The sequence below is a fragment of the Protopterus annectens genome, chromosome 10.part0 (genome assembly GCF_019279795.1).
Source record: "Protopterus annectens isolate FY-2018-M chromosome 10.part0, PAN1.0, whole genome shotgun sequence".
NCBI lineage: Eukaryota > Metazoa > Chordata > Ceratodontiformes > Protopteridae > Protopterus > Protopterus annectens.
Window position 1 is genome coordinate 301,478,301 of NC_056744.1, and position 22,720 is coordinate 301,501,020.

The following is a 22,720-nucleotide window of genomic DNA, read 5'->3' on the forward strand; positions in this document are numbered from 1 at the left end:
AGCCCTTTACCTTGCATTTGTGAGGTAAACACCATTATCATTATGCCAACCTCTGACCCAAAGGTAGATATTAAACTGAGATTCTCTTGTTCATAGGTAAGTACTAGGCTAGCTGTCCTTGTGGGCCATTTTAAGCCAAGCCAATTTTCTTTTTTTAAAGGTGAGAGTAAAACACTGTACCTTATGTCTGTGAGGTAAACACTTTAACCATTATACCAGGAAAGTTGGACTGTTGAGCATGTTGTCTCATGCTGACACATACTGGATGCCCCTGGAGTGACACCAGCTATTCAAACAATTATTAAAGACCCTTAACCTTTTTGTATCTAGGCACCATTCTTGGAGAAGGAAGAATTCCACTCTATGCCAGTGTCTTGCCTGGGTTTGTCACATAGCCTAGTATAAACCTATGAGCCTATCTGCCCTAAGGCATTTATAAGCCTAGCCCAAATTTTTGTGGCTTACGCCACCCCTTATATGAAAAAATACTGTGCCCATTAGTTTGTTGTGCCTCTGTCCAGCAGTAACACAGAGATGATTCCCGGGGTAAACCTACGATCTCCCATCCACAGGTCAAGATTTCTCTTGAACAGAGCCAGCGAGGTGCTCTGCCTCACATGGACCGGGATTTTTTTCCACAGCATAGGGAGTCTCTGAGTGATAAATCTATCCCTCCAGCACGTCCTATTTATATCCGTGCTAAGGTTTAAGTCGCTTGCTCTAGTGGTTTTGGTGGATTTGGATTTTTGAGGTGGAGCATGTCCATTAATTCCGGGTTGGACATGGCCTTGTATGTCAGGCACATGTCACCTCTGAGCAGACGGTATGCAACTGAATAGAGCTGGAGTTTCTTCAATCTGGCAGCATATGACAGATTTTGGAGTCCCTTTATCCTTTTGGTGAGGAACTTTTGGGGTCTCTCCAATTGCTGCAGATGTCGGGTGAGATACATCCTGAATGGGGCATTGTACTCTATCATTGGTCTGATAAGTGAAGAGTACAGGGGAACAATGACCTCACTAGATCTGGATGTGAATCCCTTCATGATCAGGTGGGCAATGTAGAAGGTCTTTCTGACTACTTTAGCAACGTGAGTGTCAAAAGAAAGGCCACTGTCAACCTGGGTCCCCAGGTCCCTGATAACCTCTTCTGTGCTTAGTGGATTGCCACCTAGAGTGTTTCAAAATGTCTCACTACATTTCCCTCAGGGTTTTGTGCACAAAGTTGTTCGCTCAAACATATTTGAGAACTGATTACAACTCACCATATACTTAAAATCTTTGTGACTGTATCAAAGTTTGAAAATATTTAAAGCTGTAAAATGAAGGTACAGTTTATAACATTATTATAATTTGCATTCATAGTAATGGACTTTGGTTTGGAATTAATCTTAGCATAGTTAGACATGCCTGTGTGATGCATGCAACTTGGTTGTCAGAGGGCTATCAGGAAAGATTGTGGAAGGCATTGACCAACAGTGGACAGATACTATTCTTGATGGCAGGGGCAGGCATTTCTCATTCCAGCAACAATACCAACCTTGTTGGAGATGGGAGGAAATGGTTTAGGTTACTGAAATAATTTCACGGGCAAGCTTAAAAGGTAATAAAGTGGCCTGTGGCTGAACTGAGAATTATTTTGTTTTCTGGAGCTACTCATTTCTTCTCCTTGGGTATGGAGTAGGAAGGATTACATAATCTGTAGGGAATGATACAGAAGGGTCATGTCTTTCAATGTGGCAACAGTCAGGCTCTCTTTGACTCTCATACCATGACCTTGGCTTACGATGTGGAAGAAGGAAAACAAATGGGCCAATGAAAATGCAAGATCCAGTTGTTAATCTTAAAATGGATGATGTATACTCAAAAAATATACAGAAAAACCACACACCAAATTTACAGTCTGCTTAATGAGACAAAGGAGAGATTTAAAAGTTACCATTTATGCTTTCACCTTTAATTTACAGTGTACAAATATTTTGGAGAACTTCACAAATATAACATCCTGCATTTTTTGTAGTCAAACTAATTTTTTTTACTTTGGACTTTTGAGCGTTATTGCTTGTGTTATTAATAACATGGTTTACTGTTTCATTTAAAAAAATACTAAAGCTCTTATATGCAGTGTCAGTATCTAACAACTGCAGCAATTCAAGCATGTATTGGTGCATGTGGTATATTTCAGATTTGCTTTGGTTTATGTTCGCAAGCAGTAATTCCCAACAGGGTGTGTGTTATTGTGGGTGTTCATCCCTGGAAGGGTGTTATTTCCACAGTAACACACAGCCTGTAAGGCATTATTGCACATAGAAAATGGGCTGTCTAAAATTGTTTTACTTATTTATTTTTTTATTACTATATTATTTTTTATATATATTTTTGATGTACAATAGTTCCGCCTAATGTTTCAAACTTGCTGCAGTATATGTTAATGGTGTCTGAGGAAGCATTTTACTTCCAAAATATAACACTTAAAATAAATACCTGGATATTTGTTTTGATACCCAACTCCTAAAATGTTTGATTTGTTGCCAGTCAGTGGAGTTTGAAATCACTAAATAGTGACATACATTTGAGTTTTAGACATTTATTTCCTTCAGAAAATTCATGCTACCACGAATCCTGTTATTTAAGCAACTTTGTAATTTTATAAGAGCAATAATTAAAGCTTGTTTCTGTTTTTGAGCTTCCCCCCTTTGTTTAGGCTTTATCTACATTTCTTGAGCTAAGAGGCTGAGAGGTATGCAGATCTCTTTACTGCTCCTGTTGCCAGTGGTCAGTATCACTTGCTCGGTCACTCACTCTCTCTCTTTCTCTCTCTCTCTCACACACACATACCTCTGCTTCAGAAAATGCATGTTAACACAAATCCTAATATTTAAGTAACTTTGTTGTTTTGTATCAGCAACATTTAAAATATGTTCCTATTTTGAGCCTTTGTCCCCTTTTTATTTTAGGTTTAAACAAATATCTTGAGCTAAGAGGTCGAGAGATACGCAGACCCCTTAACTCTGCTGCCAGGGATCGCTTGATCTTTCTCTCACTCTTCACACTGTCTGTTTCGCGCGCACACACACACACACACACACACACACACACACACACACACACACACACAGTCTCTTCTGCTTTCATGCACGCATTCACTCAAATGCACAGACAGCATCATAAGTACATACACATGTACACTTTTTTTCTGTTTCATTTATTTTTTTAGTCGATAAACAGCAGAAGTGCCAGTTAGTGAGTGTAAAATAACTTGATCAATCTCTCTCACTCTCACACACACGCACAAACACACAAGTACATAACACATTTTTATTTTAATGTTCGTTTCATTTTTTTCTTTTACACTCACTAAACAGCAAATGCAGTGCTCAGTGAGCACAAAATAATAGCACTGCGTTTGCTGTTTAGTGAGTGCAGTGCTTAGTGAGCACACAATAATAGCAGCTGTTTGTTTTTTTTAGACCGAGATTCATGGTAGCTTGATATAATGCCGTGAATACTGTGAATAGTCTGACTTGTTTTTCGGTGGGTTTTATCTGTAGATTAACACCTTGCTGGAGAACGTTCGTTCTCCAACCAGGATGGTATCTACAGGTTGTCCGTTCTCTATAAAGTGTTGTAACTAATGGTTAGACTTACGCTGCCATTATAGTTTGTGTAAGTTTTTTCTTTGTTTAGCACATGCTGATTCTTATCATAGTAAAACACCATAAATTAGTTTATCTGTCATATATAATTATGGTGTACTTACTTGCTGAGTTTTGAACATCTAGAGCTTCTTGTCTGCATTTGCGTTGCCCAGATAAATACTTGGTAGGAAAATGTTAGAAATGATGAAATATAGGATAGCAGTGATAACTAATTAGCCTTTTCTTTTTTCATTTTTATGTAGAGTTATGGGGCTGAAGATAATCGGCATCTTGGAATTCCTGGTGAATCTCTGTCTGGAGTATATTCTGCCCGAGCATTTGTTGGATGGTACAATGGATTGCCAGAAAACCAGGATGTAAGTGTTACTTTCATGGAAGCACTTGTCCATTTCAATAGGCATTCATTGCTGCTGAAATATTCCACTCAAAACTGATACTGCATTAGTCTGTGCTGCACTTGGTGTGAGCAAAGTACTTACAGTGAACTTTACTTCATTTCTGTCAAGGGAAATTAATTATCTCAGAAATTTTTTCTCTGTTTAACCTCTTCAAGAAGTTTTGCCATTTTACTGTCTTTTTTTAGGATTTTTTTCATTTTTGTGGAGCAGAATATTTGGTTCAGTGTTCTTAAAGTAAAATAAGTTGCAGGTTAAGGAATACATTCATGGGACAAACGTGGCAGATTTAGAAATGACATTCAAGACATGTCATTGCCAAACCTTGATTTGTTGCAACTGCATACCTTTTCCCAAGCTGTAGGAGGGTAATAGACTTTATTTCTTCAGGTAAGCAGTATGTGTACGTATGACATTTTAGTATTAACCCAAAAATAAGAGACCAGCATATAGGGGCATCAATTGAATCTTTTATTATAGAAGTGCCCTAAGCACAAAAACAGGAACAGACCGGTTTCGGCTTCACAGTTACATAGGCTTCATCAGTGTTAATGTCTGGTAAACAAGTCATACTTTATATACATAATTTAAAGGACATGTGCCCAATTAAAGATGTTCATTAAGCCCTGGTTTAAAGAGACCTACCAGCTTGATAATCCATTTTTTCTCCATGCTATTTAATAAATCATGCCAACCTAATTTATTGCTTCTGGGTCTCATTATTTTATCTATAATAGTAAAATTAAATATAGCATTTTTATGTGTAATTCTATGTTTATAGAGGGTGTTGGTTTCTTTATGGTGTTTAATGTCACTAAGATGTTCGGAAATTCTGAATTTAAGGGGTCTAGAGGTTTGCCCTATGTAGAATGCTGAACAGCTGCAACTAGCTAAGTAAACAACCCAATCAGTAAAGCAGTTAGCAAAAAATGGAATCTCATAAACTTGAGGGGTATTTTGACTTGTGAAGCTTTCGGTTTTTAAAATTCTAGAACAGTGAACACAATGACCACAAGGGTGACAACCAGTTAAGGGGTCTCCTGACAGTGACCTGGGTATGTTTCTTATTATAGAGTTGACCTTGTTTATAAGCAAGGTTTTTAGCTTTCTTGAAGGAAAAGTAGCATCTTTCACCCAAAATTTCACAGTCTAGTGTCAGATGTCAAAATATTCCAATGGTGTTGCACAATATCCATTAGTACCTTGGTGTTGCGTCCGTATGTACTGACTAGTCTAAGGGCCCCCCCCGTTACATTTGGCTTTATAAAGAAGATTTTCACGCTCCATATTATCTACATTATGTTTTGTATGTAAAACATGGCCCATTTTATAGCCCCTGTCCCTAAATCCTGAGCACTAAATCATTCCTGAAGTGTTCATAAGTATTTCCATTGGAACAAATACATTTCATCCTCATAAATTGGGATTTAGGGATGTTCCTACAGATGTGGGGTGGATGAAAGCTGGTGGCATGGAGAAGCGAATTGTATTCGGGGAATTTCCGGTGAACTTCAGTGGTCAACATGTTGTCAAATGCTCTAGAGACCAACACATCCAGAAAAATGATTTTATTTTTATGATAGGTGACCGTGAACTCAATTCCCCATTTGTTTTCATTTAAATATGCAATGAATTCCAATAGGTAATCCACATCCGCTCTCCACACCAACCAGCAATCATCCAGATATCTCTTCCAGATGTCCATTTCACCTATATACAAGTTTTGGGATCTGTCATAGATCTGTTCCTCAATATATGCCATAAATAAATCGGCGTATATTGGGGCAAAGGATGCTCCCATAGCTGTACCCTTAATCTGTAAGAAACATTTGTCCCGATTAAAAAAATATGTTCTGTGAGGCAGAGGAGCAATGTATTGAAACCTGGTTTGTACATTTCTGCTTTGTTTAACCAATAGTCTAAAGCTTCCAACCCTGCCCAGTGTGGAATGTTGGTGTATAAGGATGTGACGTCTAGCATACACATCAGCCATTCTGGTTCTAGTTGTACTTCTGAAATAATCTGAAGAAATTCAGTAGTGTCTCTAATGCGTGCTCTGACACATTTAAGAAGTGGTTGCAGGTGTTTGGTAAGAAAGAGGGACAGAGGTTCTTTAAGTGAGTTCCTGCCGGAGACAGTAGGTCTACCTGGGGGAATTGTGTAAATCTTTATGTATCTTTGGCAGAAAATATATATATTATTCACATTTGTTCCTTGTGTACAAACATTTAGAGCAAAGTCTCCATATTGTTTACTTCCACGGTGTTTCCTGCCCCCCGTCTTGTAGGTGTAAATCCTGCAAGACAGTAGAGTTCCTCCTTTTCATTGCTGGAGGCCTGTGGCACCCGCTGTATCGTTCTCTAAACCTGAAGATGATGCATCACCTGAGATATCTATACTATGTGTCGATCCCTTTTTTAAAATGGATTTAGTACGTTCCCTTTTAGAGGGGATCCTACTGAATTGTGTAAATCGAACATGTTTATCCCTACCAGTATTAAAAGGGTCCCCCTTGTCGTAGTCTCCTAGGTCCCTCAGGAACAACTTCTTCCTTTCCTTGAGTTGGGTTTCTAGAGTAATCGGCTCCTTGCCAAGGTTCTTAAGACTGGTGTTGTATATAGTTTGCCCTTCATATTTTTTGGCCACATCACATAACTGAGTGATGGATTCTATCTCCTTATCTATAATCCTGTTATGGTGGTTAGCTAGTATTTCAACAAATTTAAGAGACGCCTGCTGTTGCACTTCTTCCCATTGTTTCAATTAAGATATCATCGGGGTTACTAACTAATGGTTGCATGCGTATGCGTAAACCTCTTGGTGTTATTCCCTTAGTCAGATAAGCCTGAAAAAACTTGTAGTGCCATACATTATTGCGTAATTGACGCATATGTTTGTTCATATTCAGAAAAATATTTTCACAGCTCTCAACATCGGGACCAACATCAGTGCCATCCACCATCAATTCAGCCATCCCAAGCCCAAAAACAGTTAGATCATCCCTATCAGAGGCAATACCCTTTAGTAAATTATTCCATTCCATGGTGTATAAATCCAAAAATAATTATTATATGACACCGGAATCACAAATCAAATTCAAAATACTTGGTAAAAGATGAGGACCAAAAGTTCACTGGAAAATCAAATAAACACAGTGATTACTGTATTCCACATGAATGATATCCATGTAACTGTAGGACCCCGGCCTATTCATACGTAAATCAGTAAGCACTAGGCCGAAAAGGAAGAGTTGCTGTATGTAATGTAGTCACGAAAGTATCAATTGGGTGTAATAACAACCAATAGTACTGTGTCCCAAATGCGTTTCTTCCTAAAATGTAATTGACCCTAAGCCGATCATTGTATGAACCAAATAAGCCCAAGGCCTCTAAAGAAGACATCCCATTTTCCGATGATATGGTATTATACTTAATGATTCCAGCATCAATGGTCATCAATAACTGATACAGGGATGAAAATATGTTTATATAACCTCAGTCAAAAAATAGAGGATCACACCAATACTCCTCCCTGATGTGAAAAGTCAAAAATAATCTAAAAAGTATTAAAGGCACCTATAAGTCTTCCTGGGAAAATCCCTAAAAAATAAACCTACATGTCAATCAAAAGTATAGGATCTAATGGCCTACATGAGGTATAATGATATATTGTTCAAAGAACAAACATCTGAACCATATCCTATGTAATGGATCCAAATAACACCAACGTATTCATAGGTATAGAGATATAACATAATTGAAGGCCTAGATAGTACCCTCAGTATAACACTATTGTGTTGTGCATAAAACATATTTATTTAGGTAGGAAAATGCTAACAGCATAAGTGTCACTTTGCTAAGCTAGAGAGACAAAAGCTGACAATATAAGCAGGACTAAGTCAGAAACCCAGCCAAATAAGTATCCCACACACCAAATCCTTACTATGAACATTCAGTAGACCATTTGTGTATAACAGAAACCATATAACAGTCATATATAAATAGATATATATCTTGCATTGTCAAGTAATTGGAAAAAACTGAATATATAGCTAACCCTGACCAAGATTCCTAGTCATAATTATATCAGACACAAGAAATGGAAATTATAAGGATTTAAGGTTGTTTGACCTGTACTAACAGGCATAATCTAACAACAAAACAGATAATGTCAGTGAAAACCAAATCCAATGTATCAAATCCAACTTATCAGATGATAAAAAGTTTTAAATGATACAGTATAAGCATCATGAGAATAACTCTGTGTGTTAGAACTTTCACATAATTAAACCATATAAAGAATGGGAAGATGTTAAATATAGTCCATCAATACACAACCAAAATAGGCCGCAATAACAGCCTGCGATCGGTTGAGCCCCACTTGTAGAATGTCCTTGTTCAAATGTTCAAATACACCCAGTACATTGGAAAAGAATTTCCACCGCACTTATCCGTTCCAATGTAAAATTCTGCTGTAAATAGAGCCAAGTCAAAAAAAGAAGGTTGTCAGTTATAAAAATGCAGGTTAAATGTACATATCACATAAATGCAGGTAAAATGTACATATAATCACATAAATCCAGTAATGTACATACACAGTTACTCAATATGTAAGGGATACAGAAACAACCACATAAATTAGACCAAATGGAAAATGAGAGGATACTAGATATAATCCATCAGTACCAAATAAGGCCACAATAATGGTCTGCGTTTGTTGTATCACACATGCCAAATCTTCTTATTCAAACGTGCAAAAAACACTCGATATATTGGAAAATAATCACTGCCCTTGTCCTGTTCCAATATGAAAACCTTCCGTGAATAATGAATCTGGTCTAAAAAAAGAGGTTTGTCAATGGTGAAGATATTCATATAACCATATAACTCCAATAGTTACACATGCAACTGGCCAAAGTATGAAATGAAAAAGTTACCAGGAATCCTGTTACGTCGTCTCCACTTGAAAAAAATCCCAAACACAAGGAAAGAGTTTAAGTAAAAACTTGGCGTGTGACGAAAATAGAAAAATAAAAATCCATATATGGTAAACCCAGCTCTGTTGCTCCAGTCCAAAATTCCCCTCAAACAAGTAATATGAGTGCTCCACAGGAAGAAAAATGTAGAATGATCAGCCCTCACGTAATGACAACACTGCACAATGCAAGGAAGGCATCGGAAGTTGATATTTCCAAACAAAATCCAACTCCTTAGATAGCTAAAATGCTCAAGGGAGAAAATAACATTATGTTCCAATTGGGTCACCAGGAAAGTGAATAAAACCTTGAAAGTTGCATCCTTAGGTCAGTGGGTGCCACAGGCCAACCGTAGAGAAAAGCAGGAAGACTAAAGCAGAAAAAAAAACCTCTGCGAGAGTATGGCAGCTGCACGGTCTGAAAGTCAGAGCAAACCAAAAATAAAAGACCAGCATACAGTGGCACCAAATGTAACTGGGAGGTCTCTCTAAACCAGGGCTTAATGAGCATCTTTAATTGGTCACATGTCCTTTAAATTATGTATATAAAGTACGACTTATTCACCAGACATTAACACTGATGAAGGCTATGTAACTGTGAAGCTGAAACCGGACTGTTCCTGTTTTTGTGCTTAGGGCACTTCTATAATAAAGGATTCATTCTTTTTATTGCTGAAGGGGTCAACATTACCATTGTCAAGCTCATTATTCAGAGTGCTGACAAATAAACTTACTTTAAATACAGCACACCACTCTGTATATTCTGAAAATGTGGGTCAAATGCTGTAAAGTGACAATTACCACAATTTCTAATGAAATCTTTGTACAAAACAGCACCCAAGACATGGAATTCTTTCAGACACCTTCTGTAGTATCTCCACATTCAGTTCATTTAAACAATGCGTGCTAATCATGTGGCATAAATGTGAACTTCAGAATGTTACATCAACAACAATATAAACTGTGTAAAGTTTCACTCTCCTTCTTTTTATATCCCGTTAGAAACCTTGCTAGTTCATCCTTCTTATAGCGTAGTTTCCCATAACTAGTTTGCTTACAGGTATCAAGGACACATACTTTTTAATCTGTTTAAGATTCATATGTATTAAATAGGTTTAGAGAATGGAGGGGACCTGTACATCGGCTCCCTGATCGCAGAATGCATGTTCTCCAGCAGGGTGTTAATCTACAGGTAATGACCACTGAAAAACAAGTCTGCTGCTTCATGGCAGCTAATAGCTGCCGTGGAGCTCAAACTGAAAGAAAGCTTATGGATGCCATTATTTTATGCTCAATAAGCAGTGCTTTTTCTGTTTAGTGAGTGTAAAAAAATTGTATAGAAATGTGTGTGTGTGTGTGTGTGTGTGTGTGTGTGTGTATATATATAGAGTGAGACTGATCAAGCAGTTTCAGTAGTAGCAGTTAGAGGTGTTTGCATACCTCCCAGCATCTAAGCTCAAGAAATCTGGATAAAGCCTAAAATAAGAGGGGAACAAAAGCTCAAAAATAGGAACGGATTTTAAATATTGATCTTAAAAAAAATTACAAAGTCGCTTGAATAACAGGATTTGAGTTAGCATACATTTTCTGAAGGAAAAACATCTGAAACTCAAATGTATGTCATTATTTAGTGACTTCAGTGGCTAGTGATTGGCAACAAACCACACATTTTAGGAGTAAGGGACCAAAAAACTTAAGTATCCTGATATTTTTTGAAAATGTTATATTTTGGATGTATAATACTTCCTTCAACACCATTTACATTTGAAACATTGTGGGGATTACCATTTTGCATCAAAAATATATATAAGCAATGTTGTTGTTTGTCTTTCGGCTTTTTCCGGGTAAGGGGTCGCCACAGCGGAACTCCGGTCTGATAATTATTGGCAGTAGATTTTTTATGAAACTCCGAGGTTCCAGCTCGACGCCCAACCTTCAACGAAGACACGTCCATTTACGCACGCATGTCTTTCGAACGCTACCCAACCGCGGGGAGGACATGCAGACTCCACAAGAAGGCACTCCCAAGCCAAGCCGAGAATCGAACGGGAGAACCTCTTGCTGTGAGGTAACAATGCTACCGCCGTACCACCGCGGTATTAACAGCAGTTTTACAGACATCCCATTCTCTAAGTACAATAATGCCCTCCAGGGTCTGTGTTACTGTGTAAATAATGCCCTTCCATGGATGTAGAGGTGTTATTTACACAGTGGCAAACATCTTGTTGTGTATACTTAATTGAAATTGCACACTAGATAGGCTACTAATTAACATACATACGAATTTGGTGCTAACTAATGGACTTTTAAGTATAAAGAATCAACACAACAGCTGGTACTTTCTGGAACAAAGCTGACCTGATAATATTGCATATCCAGTGGGACTAGTGACTGAAACCCATTTGTTGTTTGTTTTTTTTTTTTGTCTATTTTGTAATCCATCAAAATTTATATTATGGCTCAGTGGTAGTGTATGACCAGAAGGATGATAACTAGATTTTTAGCATTTGCATACATTTGCTTGGGAGGTGTCCCATCATTGAGCTGGGGATAGGACCTGCACCGTTTTGGCATCTTGGCATGAATTTGTCAAGCATCAACTCCTCCCCAATGTACAAGTGCAGCAGGAATATATATACTGTAACCACTGCTTAAGTATCATACATGTTTCCCTGCATTTGTTAAATAGATTTCTGTTCAGGACATGTGCCACTTAACTTAGACTTGGAGCAGTCTTGATCCCAGTTTCACAAATACAAGTCACTGAGTTATGCAGTGCTTTGTGAGTAAGCTAAGCTATAGACTACCATACTTGCTGTTTTAACATTAAAGCAGTTGTTAGATTGGCTTGATTGTGGGCCTGCTTTCATCTATTATATCTTTTCTCTTGTTTTTTTTCCCCTTTAATGAGGAGTCTTTTTTGACCTATTAATTTTATCATATTCAGTTTGAATGCAGATTTTGCTTTGTGCTGACTGTGTTATGATCTTCTTGGCTGCCTTGCCTGCAAGGCCACAGATAGCTTGACAGGCATACATTTCACAACACACATAGACGTATGGGCATAGCCGAGTTAATTTTTTGTTTTGAGACTGCTGTTGTGTTTCACTGCTAGATTGCTGAGACATTTTTAATAGTACAGCAAAGATAACCATGACTCCTGAACTGTTGATGGCCTTGAGATCAGTAGGATAACAGCTACTGCAGAAGCATTTTCCATTTGCAACATGGGTGAGGGGGTTATTGTGTAAGGCTCAAGTTTATTTATTTTAAAACAAAAGACTCCAGAAAAGATGAAGGATATATTTTGCGTTGTTGTTGGCCCTAGTCATTAAGATGCCCAAAAAACTAAGTTAAAGCTGGTTTTGTCTGACTACAGTTGACTCCGTTTATTAACATTAAAATATTAACACATTTTAATTGACAGAATTTTATACACAAATTTAGAGAGTTCACAATATGTTCTATGTGTGTTTAATTGTTGTATGTAGCAGTGATTTAAATGTTTTAAATTAATTAGTAATATTGCTTTAAGTTTTTAAGTTTAATATTGAATAATTGGTTAATGGGTGGGGGTATTTAAGGGAATGTTCAGGCATGTATTATTGTTCTGATGAAGTCCTTAAGGTCGGGGTGAAACCTAGGTTAACATTTCATCTTGTGTACCATTTGTTTTACCATTCAAGTTTGGTTGGTTTGCTGTTCTCCAGACTTTTTCCTTGGTATAGTTTAACAGAACCCACACTGTTAAGAGTATTTGATCTAGACAGAAAAAATGTCAATATTGATGTTCCACAGCGCTGTTCCTTAGGCACTCTCCTTATATATATATATATGTGTGTGTGTGTGTGTACTTGTGTGTGTGTGTACTTGTGTGTGTGTGTGTATAAATGGATCTTCTTTGAAATCCCAGTACCCATATGATTGACTGTCGTATAGCAGAGACGAAAATAGTAAAACTTGAAAAACCCGAACATTGACTTTATCCCAGGGTAGGTAAACACTTGCCTAAATGTAAACGAAACTCGCACTGAAGTAAGTAAAATGGACCTAGGTGGGGGGCTGCACCCCTCACACCCCCCCAACTATATATACCAGCTCTGGGATCGCACTACAGTGGAGAACAGGGCATGTTGGGCAAGTGCTTATTAACCCTGGGAAAAAGTTGACATTCAGGCTTTTCAAGTTTCGCTATTTTTGTCTCTGATATATGGCTGTTGATCATATGAGCATCAGGATTTCAAAGTATATCTCTGCATGCACACAAACATATGGGTCTACTTTAGAACAGTGAAATGCCACTTACCCGAACCCCATATCACAGAGATGAAAACACCAACAGCACCAACACACAGACATCCTGGAACACTGACCAACCACACCAGGTAAGTAACCACTTGGCCAGCCTGCTGAACTTTGTCCCTTACCCCCAGAGTAGTGCAATCTTGGAGTTGGTATATTTGTTTGGGGGGGTGCAGCCCCCCCACATGGGTGGGTTTGGTTTTCTTCTGTTTACTTGTTTGTGTCGGATTGCCAAGCGGTTACTTACCTGGAGTTGTTGGTCTGTGTTCCGGGACGTCTGTGTGTTGATGCTTTCTGTGTTTTCATCTCAGTGATATGGTTTCGGGTAACTGGCATTTCGTTGTTCTAAAGTAGACCCATATATATATATATATATATATATATATATATAAAATAGAGAGAGAATATATATATATATATATGTATATATATATATATATATATATATATATATTTTTTTTTTTTTTTCCTGTGAAATAAAGGCTGTTGGCTAACACAGTTTGCTGATAATTGCATACCACAAACAGTTATCAATTCTCAAATTCCCTAGCAATAGCTGGACCAAACAAATGGTTGGTGTATTAATCATGGGCTTACCCTCAACACCAAAAATGCAGCATAGCTTCCTTTAGTAAATCTAGCATCACAGATGCTTACCATGTAGATAACATTTCACCTAAATTTGACGCGGTCATTATGGACTTGTTGATAACGGGCTCTCACCATGTTTCTGTTCTGTGGTGGGTGGAATACCCTTCTACCTTGCACAAATTATCTTTTGTGCTGTCTACTCAAATTCCAAAGAAGTTATAATACCATTTTATTCATCCCTTATTGCACCCATCATTGAATATAATGTAGCCTTTGGCATATACCTGCCTAATCTCCTAAACTGGTTTGAGAGACCTCAGTGTGTTCTCACCAGAAAGAGCTCTGATATTGGTACCCTTAGTTGGTCTGATAGACTAAAAACACGTTGCTCTACTCAGTGTCATACTAAATCCTAGGGGATGATCTGTGCTGTAGCTCTTCCATGTTATGAATGACTTGGCACTTTTTGAACAACTTCTTTGAAACTGAACCAGTGATAAATCAAACACCCACTATAAAGACTTAAACCTGTACTAACACATCAGCAAGCCAATACTACCGCATAACAGAAAATGGTATGACAGATACCTAACCCAACATATTAGACTTCTGGAATAGAGTCCCCTTACACAAGTGTACTTCCCTAGCAAGCCAGTCTAGATGACTAGATGGGTGACAGCAAATTGTAACCCAGGATATATGGAGAGAGTCTACTTAATGGGGGAAATTGTTAGTTGCCACATTTTGGGTGATGTAGCTTCTCTGATCTCTTAATCCATGTGCTTTGTAGGAGCCTTTGAGCATATGGAGATTTGTGTTTTATTTTTCAAACTTCTAAAACTTGAAATTCCAGGTCTTGCATTTCCCATAGGTATCCCCTTGTTAAGCGGCACACTGACTTGCTTTGATCCTAAGATGCATTTTGAAACTCCTCATCTGTTGGTGTGGCATGGAAGCTGAAATGGTGTTTATTAACTGAGTACACTGCTACAGATGACATTATATTGTTTCTTTGGTATTGAAAAGAGAGATGCAAAGGTAATCTCTGCAAGGATAAAAATTCTAAGTCATTACAAAGATGATTTAAATATTGAAGAAATTCTTCTGTGGAAGTGTTTGATGTATTAAAATAAGAATAACCAGTATGTGTTGTGAGTCATATTGGTGTTTGGTGATTGCACATTACACCGCATTATGCTAGAGACATCTTTTGGAAAGCAGTAGTATTGAGAGAAGCATCTGTACCATCTATTAGAGAAAAACAAATCCATGTATCTATAAAACAAGATGAAAAGAGTGAACAAAGTAGTTCTGAAAAAAAAAAAAAAAACGGCAAAGTAAATGTGGCACTCAGCACAGCTGCATATGTTTATTTCCTAGAACCTGTTATATGTAGAGGTGCAAGAAGAAATTAGTTGGGGTGCAGATAGGTACTTTGCATGGATAATAGACATACGGATCATCAAGCTGAAGTGAAAGATTTGGAAGCCAAGAAGCATTACAAGTAGACATACACTGGACTTTTGTGAAATAGTAATATGGGTGTAGAGATTAAAAGGTTAGTAAGAAACCATATGAGTCTGTGAATACTATGGTATGGAATGCTTTGCCTGAACTACACGTTACTAGCTTTCCTGTAGCATTAGTTTGAAGGGGCACCTAATACTTAAGCAGCCCTTTGTGCTTTTGATATTTGTACAGGTTTAACTGCTTATTATTATCTTCACCCTTCCCTGAAATGCCCCCTTTCTGCCTATTAGGCTTATTATTTCTTTTTCCCCTTATAGCAGTTCATACTATCCTTTGTTATACCCCACATCCATTTCTGTTTGCTTTATCTCTTATCTTATTCCCTGTTTTCATTAATCTTCCCGTAGCTGGCCATTTTTTCTAGGGATCAAGTAGGTAAGAGAATCCCAGCTCCCTACCAATGCCATGTTTTCTGTCCTTCCCTGCCTTCCATCCATTTTTTAAACAAGGTTCCTGATGAGGGCCATGATGTTAGGAAGCTAAACAGGACAGATGAGACTTCCCTATCCCAGACAACAGTCCTCAGCTCATCCTTTGTGATTTCCAGCATTCCCAAACAGGCTGGACTTTGTTTTGTCCATCCTGTCATAGATGTGCTTTGGAGTATCCTGCCTCTGACCTGTACTCAGTGACATCATCACTAAGTGCCTAAATCGACTCTACTGATACATTTCAGTCTGAAAGAACAGTGTCTGTGCTCTGAAATCCTCATGAATTAGCAAGCTCCCCCTGCTTTCTTGAAAAAGGAGACCAGCAACCTGAAAAAGAGCCTTATTTTTTGCTTACATCTGTTACCGCATCTTTTCTTGTGTTCCTGCCCAAAGCTTGTGACTGCAGGCAGTGATAGACACAGATGCTGAGCAGTAAATTGAGAGCTTCTTCCTGTACCTCCGCTCTTGTTTTACCACTGCAATGCAGTACAGGCTTGCAGTTTTATGAACAACTATACCCATTATGTAGTTAGTCTTCTGAAACCCTATATCCACACGTGTAAACAAACTCCCATCTGATAAATAGTTCCAGTCCCATCACCTGTAGAAAGCTTTGCACTTTTTCAAGGACAAAACCATGTCTTCTAATTTGTATCACAGGTACTTCATGCACGGCAGAGCAACTTCTGCTCCATGACAACTTGAGATCAGTCATTTGAACCTAAGGGGGCACTATCATCTGTAGATGATGCCCACATGTTCCCCGACTGGATACTGGTAAAACCTTGGCTGCATATTGATATCCTGTGCCTGAAAATACTGAATAGGAAAAGAAAAGTACAGTTTTGTACCTACCATAAATGTAGATGTCCGATAGACATGCAACTGCAGTCATAACATGTGGGTTGTCCTGCCTCAGGCAGCCCTCGGTCGGCCGGATTCCAAAGTCTGGGTCCGACGTCGGCTGATGTCGCATTTCTCTCCGACGTCAGAGCGGCTGGAGTACATAAGCATCAGCCGACGCCATTTTCTTCAGTGTTTCTTGCCCCAGATGCCAGGTGCCCTCCAAGGAAGGCTGTAATCAAATTGGAAGACAAAAACAGGATTCCAAACAAATAAATGAGCAATAAAACAAATACACCATAACAGATATCCCCAGCTAAGAGTAACAGGGATAGGAGTGGACCCTAGGCATAGAGGGGTATGGAGGGAGGGAAAATCCGAGTGCAGTTGCATGTCTATCGGACATCTACATTTATGGTAGGTACAAAACTGTACTATGTCCTTCAAGAATGCAACTGCAGTCATAACATGTGGGTAGAATACCATAGCTTAGCTGGGGGAGGAGGTATGCACTAGGAAAGAGATGGTGTGGCAATCAAACCCTGCAGGACTGCCGAAGCAAAGCCTGCTCTGGATCTGGAATATAGAGGGAGATTGTAGTGTTTGGAGAATGTATGCACGGAGCTCCATGTAGCAGCTTCTAGAATGTCCTTGGTAGGCACCCCTCTTAAAAATGCCGTAGAGGTGGCTGTAGCTCTGGTGGAATGTGGTCTGACATTGGCTGGAACAGTCTTTCCATGAAAGGAGTAACAGAATCTGATGCAATGCCCAATCCATTTAGAAATAGTCTGTTTTGAAATTGCTTTTCCTTGGACTGCAGGTGCGTAAGCTACAAAAAGTTGTTCAGACTTCCTACTGGCCTTGGTTCTGTCCAGGTAGTATCGAAGTTGTCTGTGAATGTGTATGCAAAAGTCTTTCCCCCTTATTCTCCGGATTGGGGAAGAAAGCAGGCAGATGAATGGCTTGATTTAGAGAAACCCTAGATACCACCTTTGGCATAAAAGTAGGGTTGGTCCTTAATGAAACCCTGTCTCTGTGGAAAATAATAAAGGGTGGTATTGCCATTAGGGCCTGTAGCTCCGAAACCCTTCTTGCTGAGGTAATTGCCAACAGGAAAGCTGTCTTCCATGAGAGAAATTGCAAGTCAACTGAAGCTGCTGGTTCAAAAGGAGGTAGAGTCAGTTTTTCTAAGACAAAATTGAGGTCCCAGGCTGGCACTGGGGCCTTTCTTGGCGGCTTAATGTTCTTGATTCCCCTGAGGAACTGTCTTAGTAAGGGGTGAGAGAAAACAGGAGGATCAGTGTTGTATCTAGCTGAAATAGCAGATGCATGTATCTTTATGGAAGAATATGAGAGGCCGTTCTTTTAACATATCTGCCAAATATTCCAAGATAAGTGGGATGTTCAGCAATGCTGCATCATGTCCCTTGCTGGTATTCCAATTGCTGAATCTTTTCCACTTTGCTAAGTAAACCTTTCTGGTGGATGGTCTTCGAGCCTCTGTTAGTATCTGCTGAACTTCCTTGGAGAGAGATAAGCTGAAGTTATGTATGGGATCTCCCAGGCTGTTAGCTGCAGTGTCTGAAGGTTTGGATGCAGTGTTTCGAAGTTGTGTTGAGTCAAAAGTAGAGGCCACCGAGGGAGGGCCCACCTCCTGGTGTGACATATGCTCCGTAGTAGTGGGTACCAGTGTTGTCTTGGCCAATCCGGAGCTATTACGATTCCCTTGGGCTTCTCTGCTTTGATCTTTAGTAATACTGAGGTCATCAGTGGCAGAGGTGGAGATGCTTAGATTGCTAGGGAGTTCCAGTTGAATGAGAGGGCATCTATTTTCCAAGCTTTTGGATGGTATGTCCTTGTGCAAAATTTTGGTAGAAGATGGTTGAGGTGAGAGGCAAATAAGTCCACTTCTGGCTTGCCCCATGTCGAAGTGAGTTGCCTGAAAGCCTTCGGATGTAACCTCCACTCGTGTGGATCTGTGAAATTCCTGCTTAGGCTGTCCGCCAACACATTGTCTTTTCCTGGAACAAACTGGGATTGTAACTGGATGTTTAGGCTCAGTGATTTCTCCCATAGCTGCATTGTCAGTCTGCAAAGGGGGTAAGAGTGGGTGCCCCCCCTGCTTGTTTATGTACCACATCACAGTGGTGTTGTCTGTCCGTATCATTAAATGGCCTTGCTGGAGTTGGTGTTAAAAAGCCTCGATGGCATGCATTACTGCCAGCATTTCCTTTTGGTTTATATGCAGATGTGTTTCCTTTGGAGACCATTGTCCTTGTATACACCTGCCTTCCATGTGCGCCCCCCTGCCAAGGTCTGAGGCGTCTGTAGTCATGGTCTGTGTTATCTGTGGTTTTTTGAATGACATACCTGTGTTTTCCTGGCTCACCGAGGCCCACCATAGGAATTCCTTTTGTAGGCATGGAATGAGTGGTATGATTGTCTCCAAGTTGTTGCTGTGTTGAGACCAAATGCGTTTTAGGTACCATTGAAGCTTTCTCATGCGTAGTTTTGCTAATGGCACCAGTAGAATGCAGGATGCCATGTAACCCAGGGCCTGTAGGAATCTCCTTGCAGTCATCTGGGTGAGTTTTGCTAAACCTTTGAAATAATGAGTTAACTTCTCTTGCTTGTCTTCTGTCAGGTAAGCCATCTGAGAGGCTGTGTCTAGTTTGGCTCCTAAGAAGATTATTTGCTGGGATATCTGCAGTCCTGACTTTTGGAAGTTGACTGTGTATCCCAGAGCTTGAAGTAATCGTATGACATAATCCAGGTTTTTTGTCAACATCAATTTGTCGTCCGCTTGTATGAGGCAGTCGTCCAGGTACGGGTAGATTTGTATACCCTGGAGCCTGCAATGAGCAATTACTGAAGCCAGGCATTTTGTAAATACTCTGGGCGCAGTAGATAAGCCAAATGGCAATGCTGAGAATTGATAATGCTCTGGCCCTGCAAGAAATCTGAGGTATCTTCTGCAGCTGTGTCTGATAGGGACATGCAGGTATGCCTCCTTGAGGTCCAGAGTAATCAGCCACGACTCCTTGCCCAGCATGGGAAGGAGTTGCTGTAGAGTCAGCATTTTGAACTTTGGTACTATGAGAAAGGTGTTTAATGCGGACAAGTCCAGTATTGGTCTCCACTGAGATTCTTTTCTTGGAACAAGGAACAGTCTTGAGTAAAACCCCTGTTCTTGTTCTTGTTGTGGAACTCTTTCTATTGCTTTCATTCGAGTCAGCAGAGTGATTTGCTTGATAGCCTCTGCCCTTTGATTTGGTGGTAGGTTTGGCATGCCTTGTTTTCTTGGTAAGGTATGAAAATGAAACCTGTACCCTCGGTCTATAATGTCCAAAATCCATTTGTCCTTTGTCAGTCTGTGCCAGTTTTCTGCAAACAGAGATAATTTCCCGCCCAAGGGAGCTTCTAGTTGTTCACTGGTAGGCGGTAGTAGAGGAAAGTCATTGAGTTTGTGGTTGTTGGGCAGGTGAAACCCCTGCGTCACTTCTTTGGTTTCCAGGCTGCCATTGTCGTCCCCTGTAAGGGCCTCTGTATTGGCCTCTTCCTCGGCCACGTCTGTTCTTACCCCTTTGAAACTTTTCTGGATTAGGAAAGGACCAGTTTTTTGAAGGCCAATTCCTACTGAATCTGGGGGGTTGAACTTGGAGGAAATCTTTCACAGTCTGAACTGATTTTGCTTTTTCTTAGATGGTCTTTAACACATCCTTAGCATTTGCACCAAAAAGCTTGTTCTTTTCCAAAGGTGCATCCAGAAGTTTTGCTTTTACATGATCTGGTAGAGGTTGATCTTTTAACCAAGCATGTCTACGAATCACTGCCCCTGTCATAGCTGCCCTACATGAAGCTTCCAGTGCATCATATCCACACTGCAGGAAGTGATTGCTTACTTGCTGAGTGTTATGTACAGCTTCCTGCAAAGTCTTCCTGTCTAAAGGATCAGGAGAAGCTAATGTTTTTTGTAAATCTTCTAAGAGATAATCCTGTTATTGTAACATATGAAAAAGGCAATTTAAAGCTCTCATAGATAAGGTAGTGGATGTGTAAACCTTTTTGCCCCATCTCTCTAATGACCTTGCTTCCCTGTTGGAGGGCAAAGGATTTTGAGGTGGAGGCTGAAACTCCTTTAGGCCCCTGTGAAATAGTTTCCAAATCAGCAGTATGGGCCCTGAATAAATGGGAATGAGTTTCTGGGACCCTGTAATACCTGTCTGGCTTGGCTGGAGCAGGAGGAAGAGAATCAGGGGTAGCACTAGAGTCGGAATACAAATCATCCAGAACATCAAGTACAGGAGGAATAGCTAAGGGCCTGTGCTGAGGCTTCTTAAGGAAAGTCCTAAGGCGTTTCCTAGAATCAGAATATTCCTGACCCTGCCACTTGAAATGTTCCCTCATGGTGTGCAGAACTTCCCCAAAAGAAATATCCTCAGGAGGGGAGGCCGAAGAGATGGAATCTTCTGCATTCGAGTCCTCATAGGTCTGGAAGAGCTCTTCCTGGCTATCAGAGTGAACAGAGCCCTCAGAGTCTTCATCTGAAGGAGTAGGGTCAGAGGGTTCAACCCGGGGCCTTTTATCAGGAGGAGGTTGGGATGCTCTCTCAGGATGGGCCTGTGAACCTCTAATCATGGAAATTAAATCAGCAGCCATGGACATAATTTGTGTCTCCGGAGTCGGCTGAGGTAAGGATTTAGAAGTAATATGCTTTGTTTTGCTGGCTGCCTTAGCCCTAGTGTAGGCCTTAATCGACATGGCCATAGGAGGCCTGGCAGCTCCACGTGCAGGAGTGACCTTGTCTGTAGCAATGGTCTCGGGCATTTCCTCAGTTTCGGTATCCGGAGGAAAGTCTATAACTGGCGTCGGAGTAATGTCTGGAATCAGAGTCGTCGGTAATGCGGTGTCTTCGGTTTGGAGCGGTGGAGAGACCGTCTCAGAGGGAACCGGAGCACTCGCGCTAGGTTTTGGCGTGAAGTCGGTGGTAGATGCGGGCCGAGGATGTCGGTCCCGGTCTTTTCGCTTTTTGGGAGTTTGCGATGTCGGAAGATTCGACGGCATGTTGTAGGCAAATTTATCGCCGAAAAAAATCTTCAGCGAACTCCGCCCGGCGCCTGAGAGTGCGCTTGTTGAAGCGAACACAGGCCGAGACGTCGTGGTCTGGGCCCAGGCAAGGGAGGCAGTAAGAGTGGAAATCCTTATGAGGTATTAGTTTACCACAAAAAAGACAATTGTTAACTTTTTCAGTAATTTCTGACATCGGCTGAGGCAAGAAAATGTCCCCAACGGGGTACTTAGCTTTTTTGATGACTTCGGTATCGTAGAATACAGGAGCTGACCGACCGGCACTTGCAAACTGCTTCTGCTTCGGGCACCGCACGGCAAGAAAGACTGAAGAAAATGGCGTCGGCTGATGCTTATGTACTCCAGCCGCTCTGACGTCGGAGAGAAATGCGACATCAGCCGACGTCGGACCCAGACTTTGGAATCCGGCCGACCGAGGGCTGCCTGAGGCAGGACAACCCACATGTTATGACTGCAGTTGCCTTCTTGAAGGACATCTAGACATACTTGACACGATCCTCTGCCTACCCTGAATGTTTTTGACTTCTCTCCACAGATACATGACTGAATGGCACACCACAGCAGTCATGGGGCCCTGTAATATTGTAGGAACTGTCACAGAATATTCCTGGGTACTCAGTCACAAACCGTATAAAGGTCCGCATAATGCATGTAGATAGTACTTGCAAACAATCCCTCCAAGTAATTCATGCAAGGACAAATGTATTCCTGTTTTTTGGACAGGATAGAATCTCAAAATCCACATTTCTTCTCTTGAATCACAGTGTCTGACATAAGATAGGGTCTCTCTTCTACCACTATGTCATATGTATTTTTAGGAAGGCTGTCAAGCATGTTGCCTATATAACTTGAAGATAATTTCCCATTTCACTTTCTGATAATGGGTTCCACCACTCCACTTGCTATCC

General features: G+C 40.2%; 1 protein-coding gene across 1 annotated transcript in view; it reads left to right on the forward strand.

The window, feature by feature from the left end:
- Positions 1 to 22,720, forward strand: part of FDXR (ferredoxin reductase) — a 508,804-nt gene that overhangs the window by 235,602 nt on the left and 250,482 nt on the right. Inside the window, exon 5 of the mRNA XM_044085176.1 lies at positions 3,901 to 4,014. Within this exon, the coding sequence (XP_043941111.1) occupies positions 3,901 to 4,014 (114 nt within the window). The remainder of the gene's footprint in view (positions 1 to 3,900; positions 4,015 to 22,720) is intronic.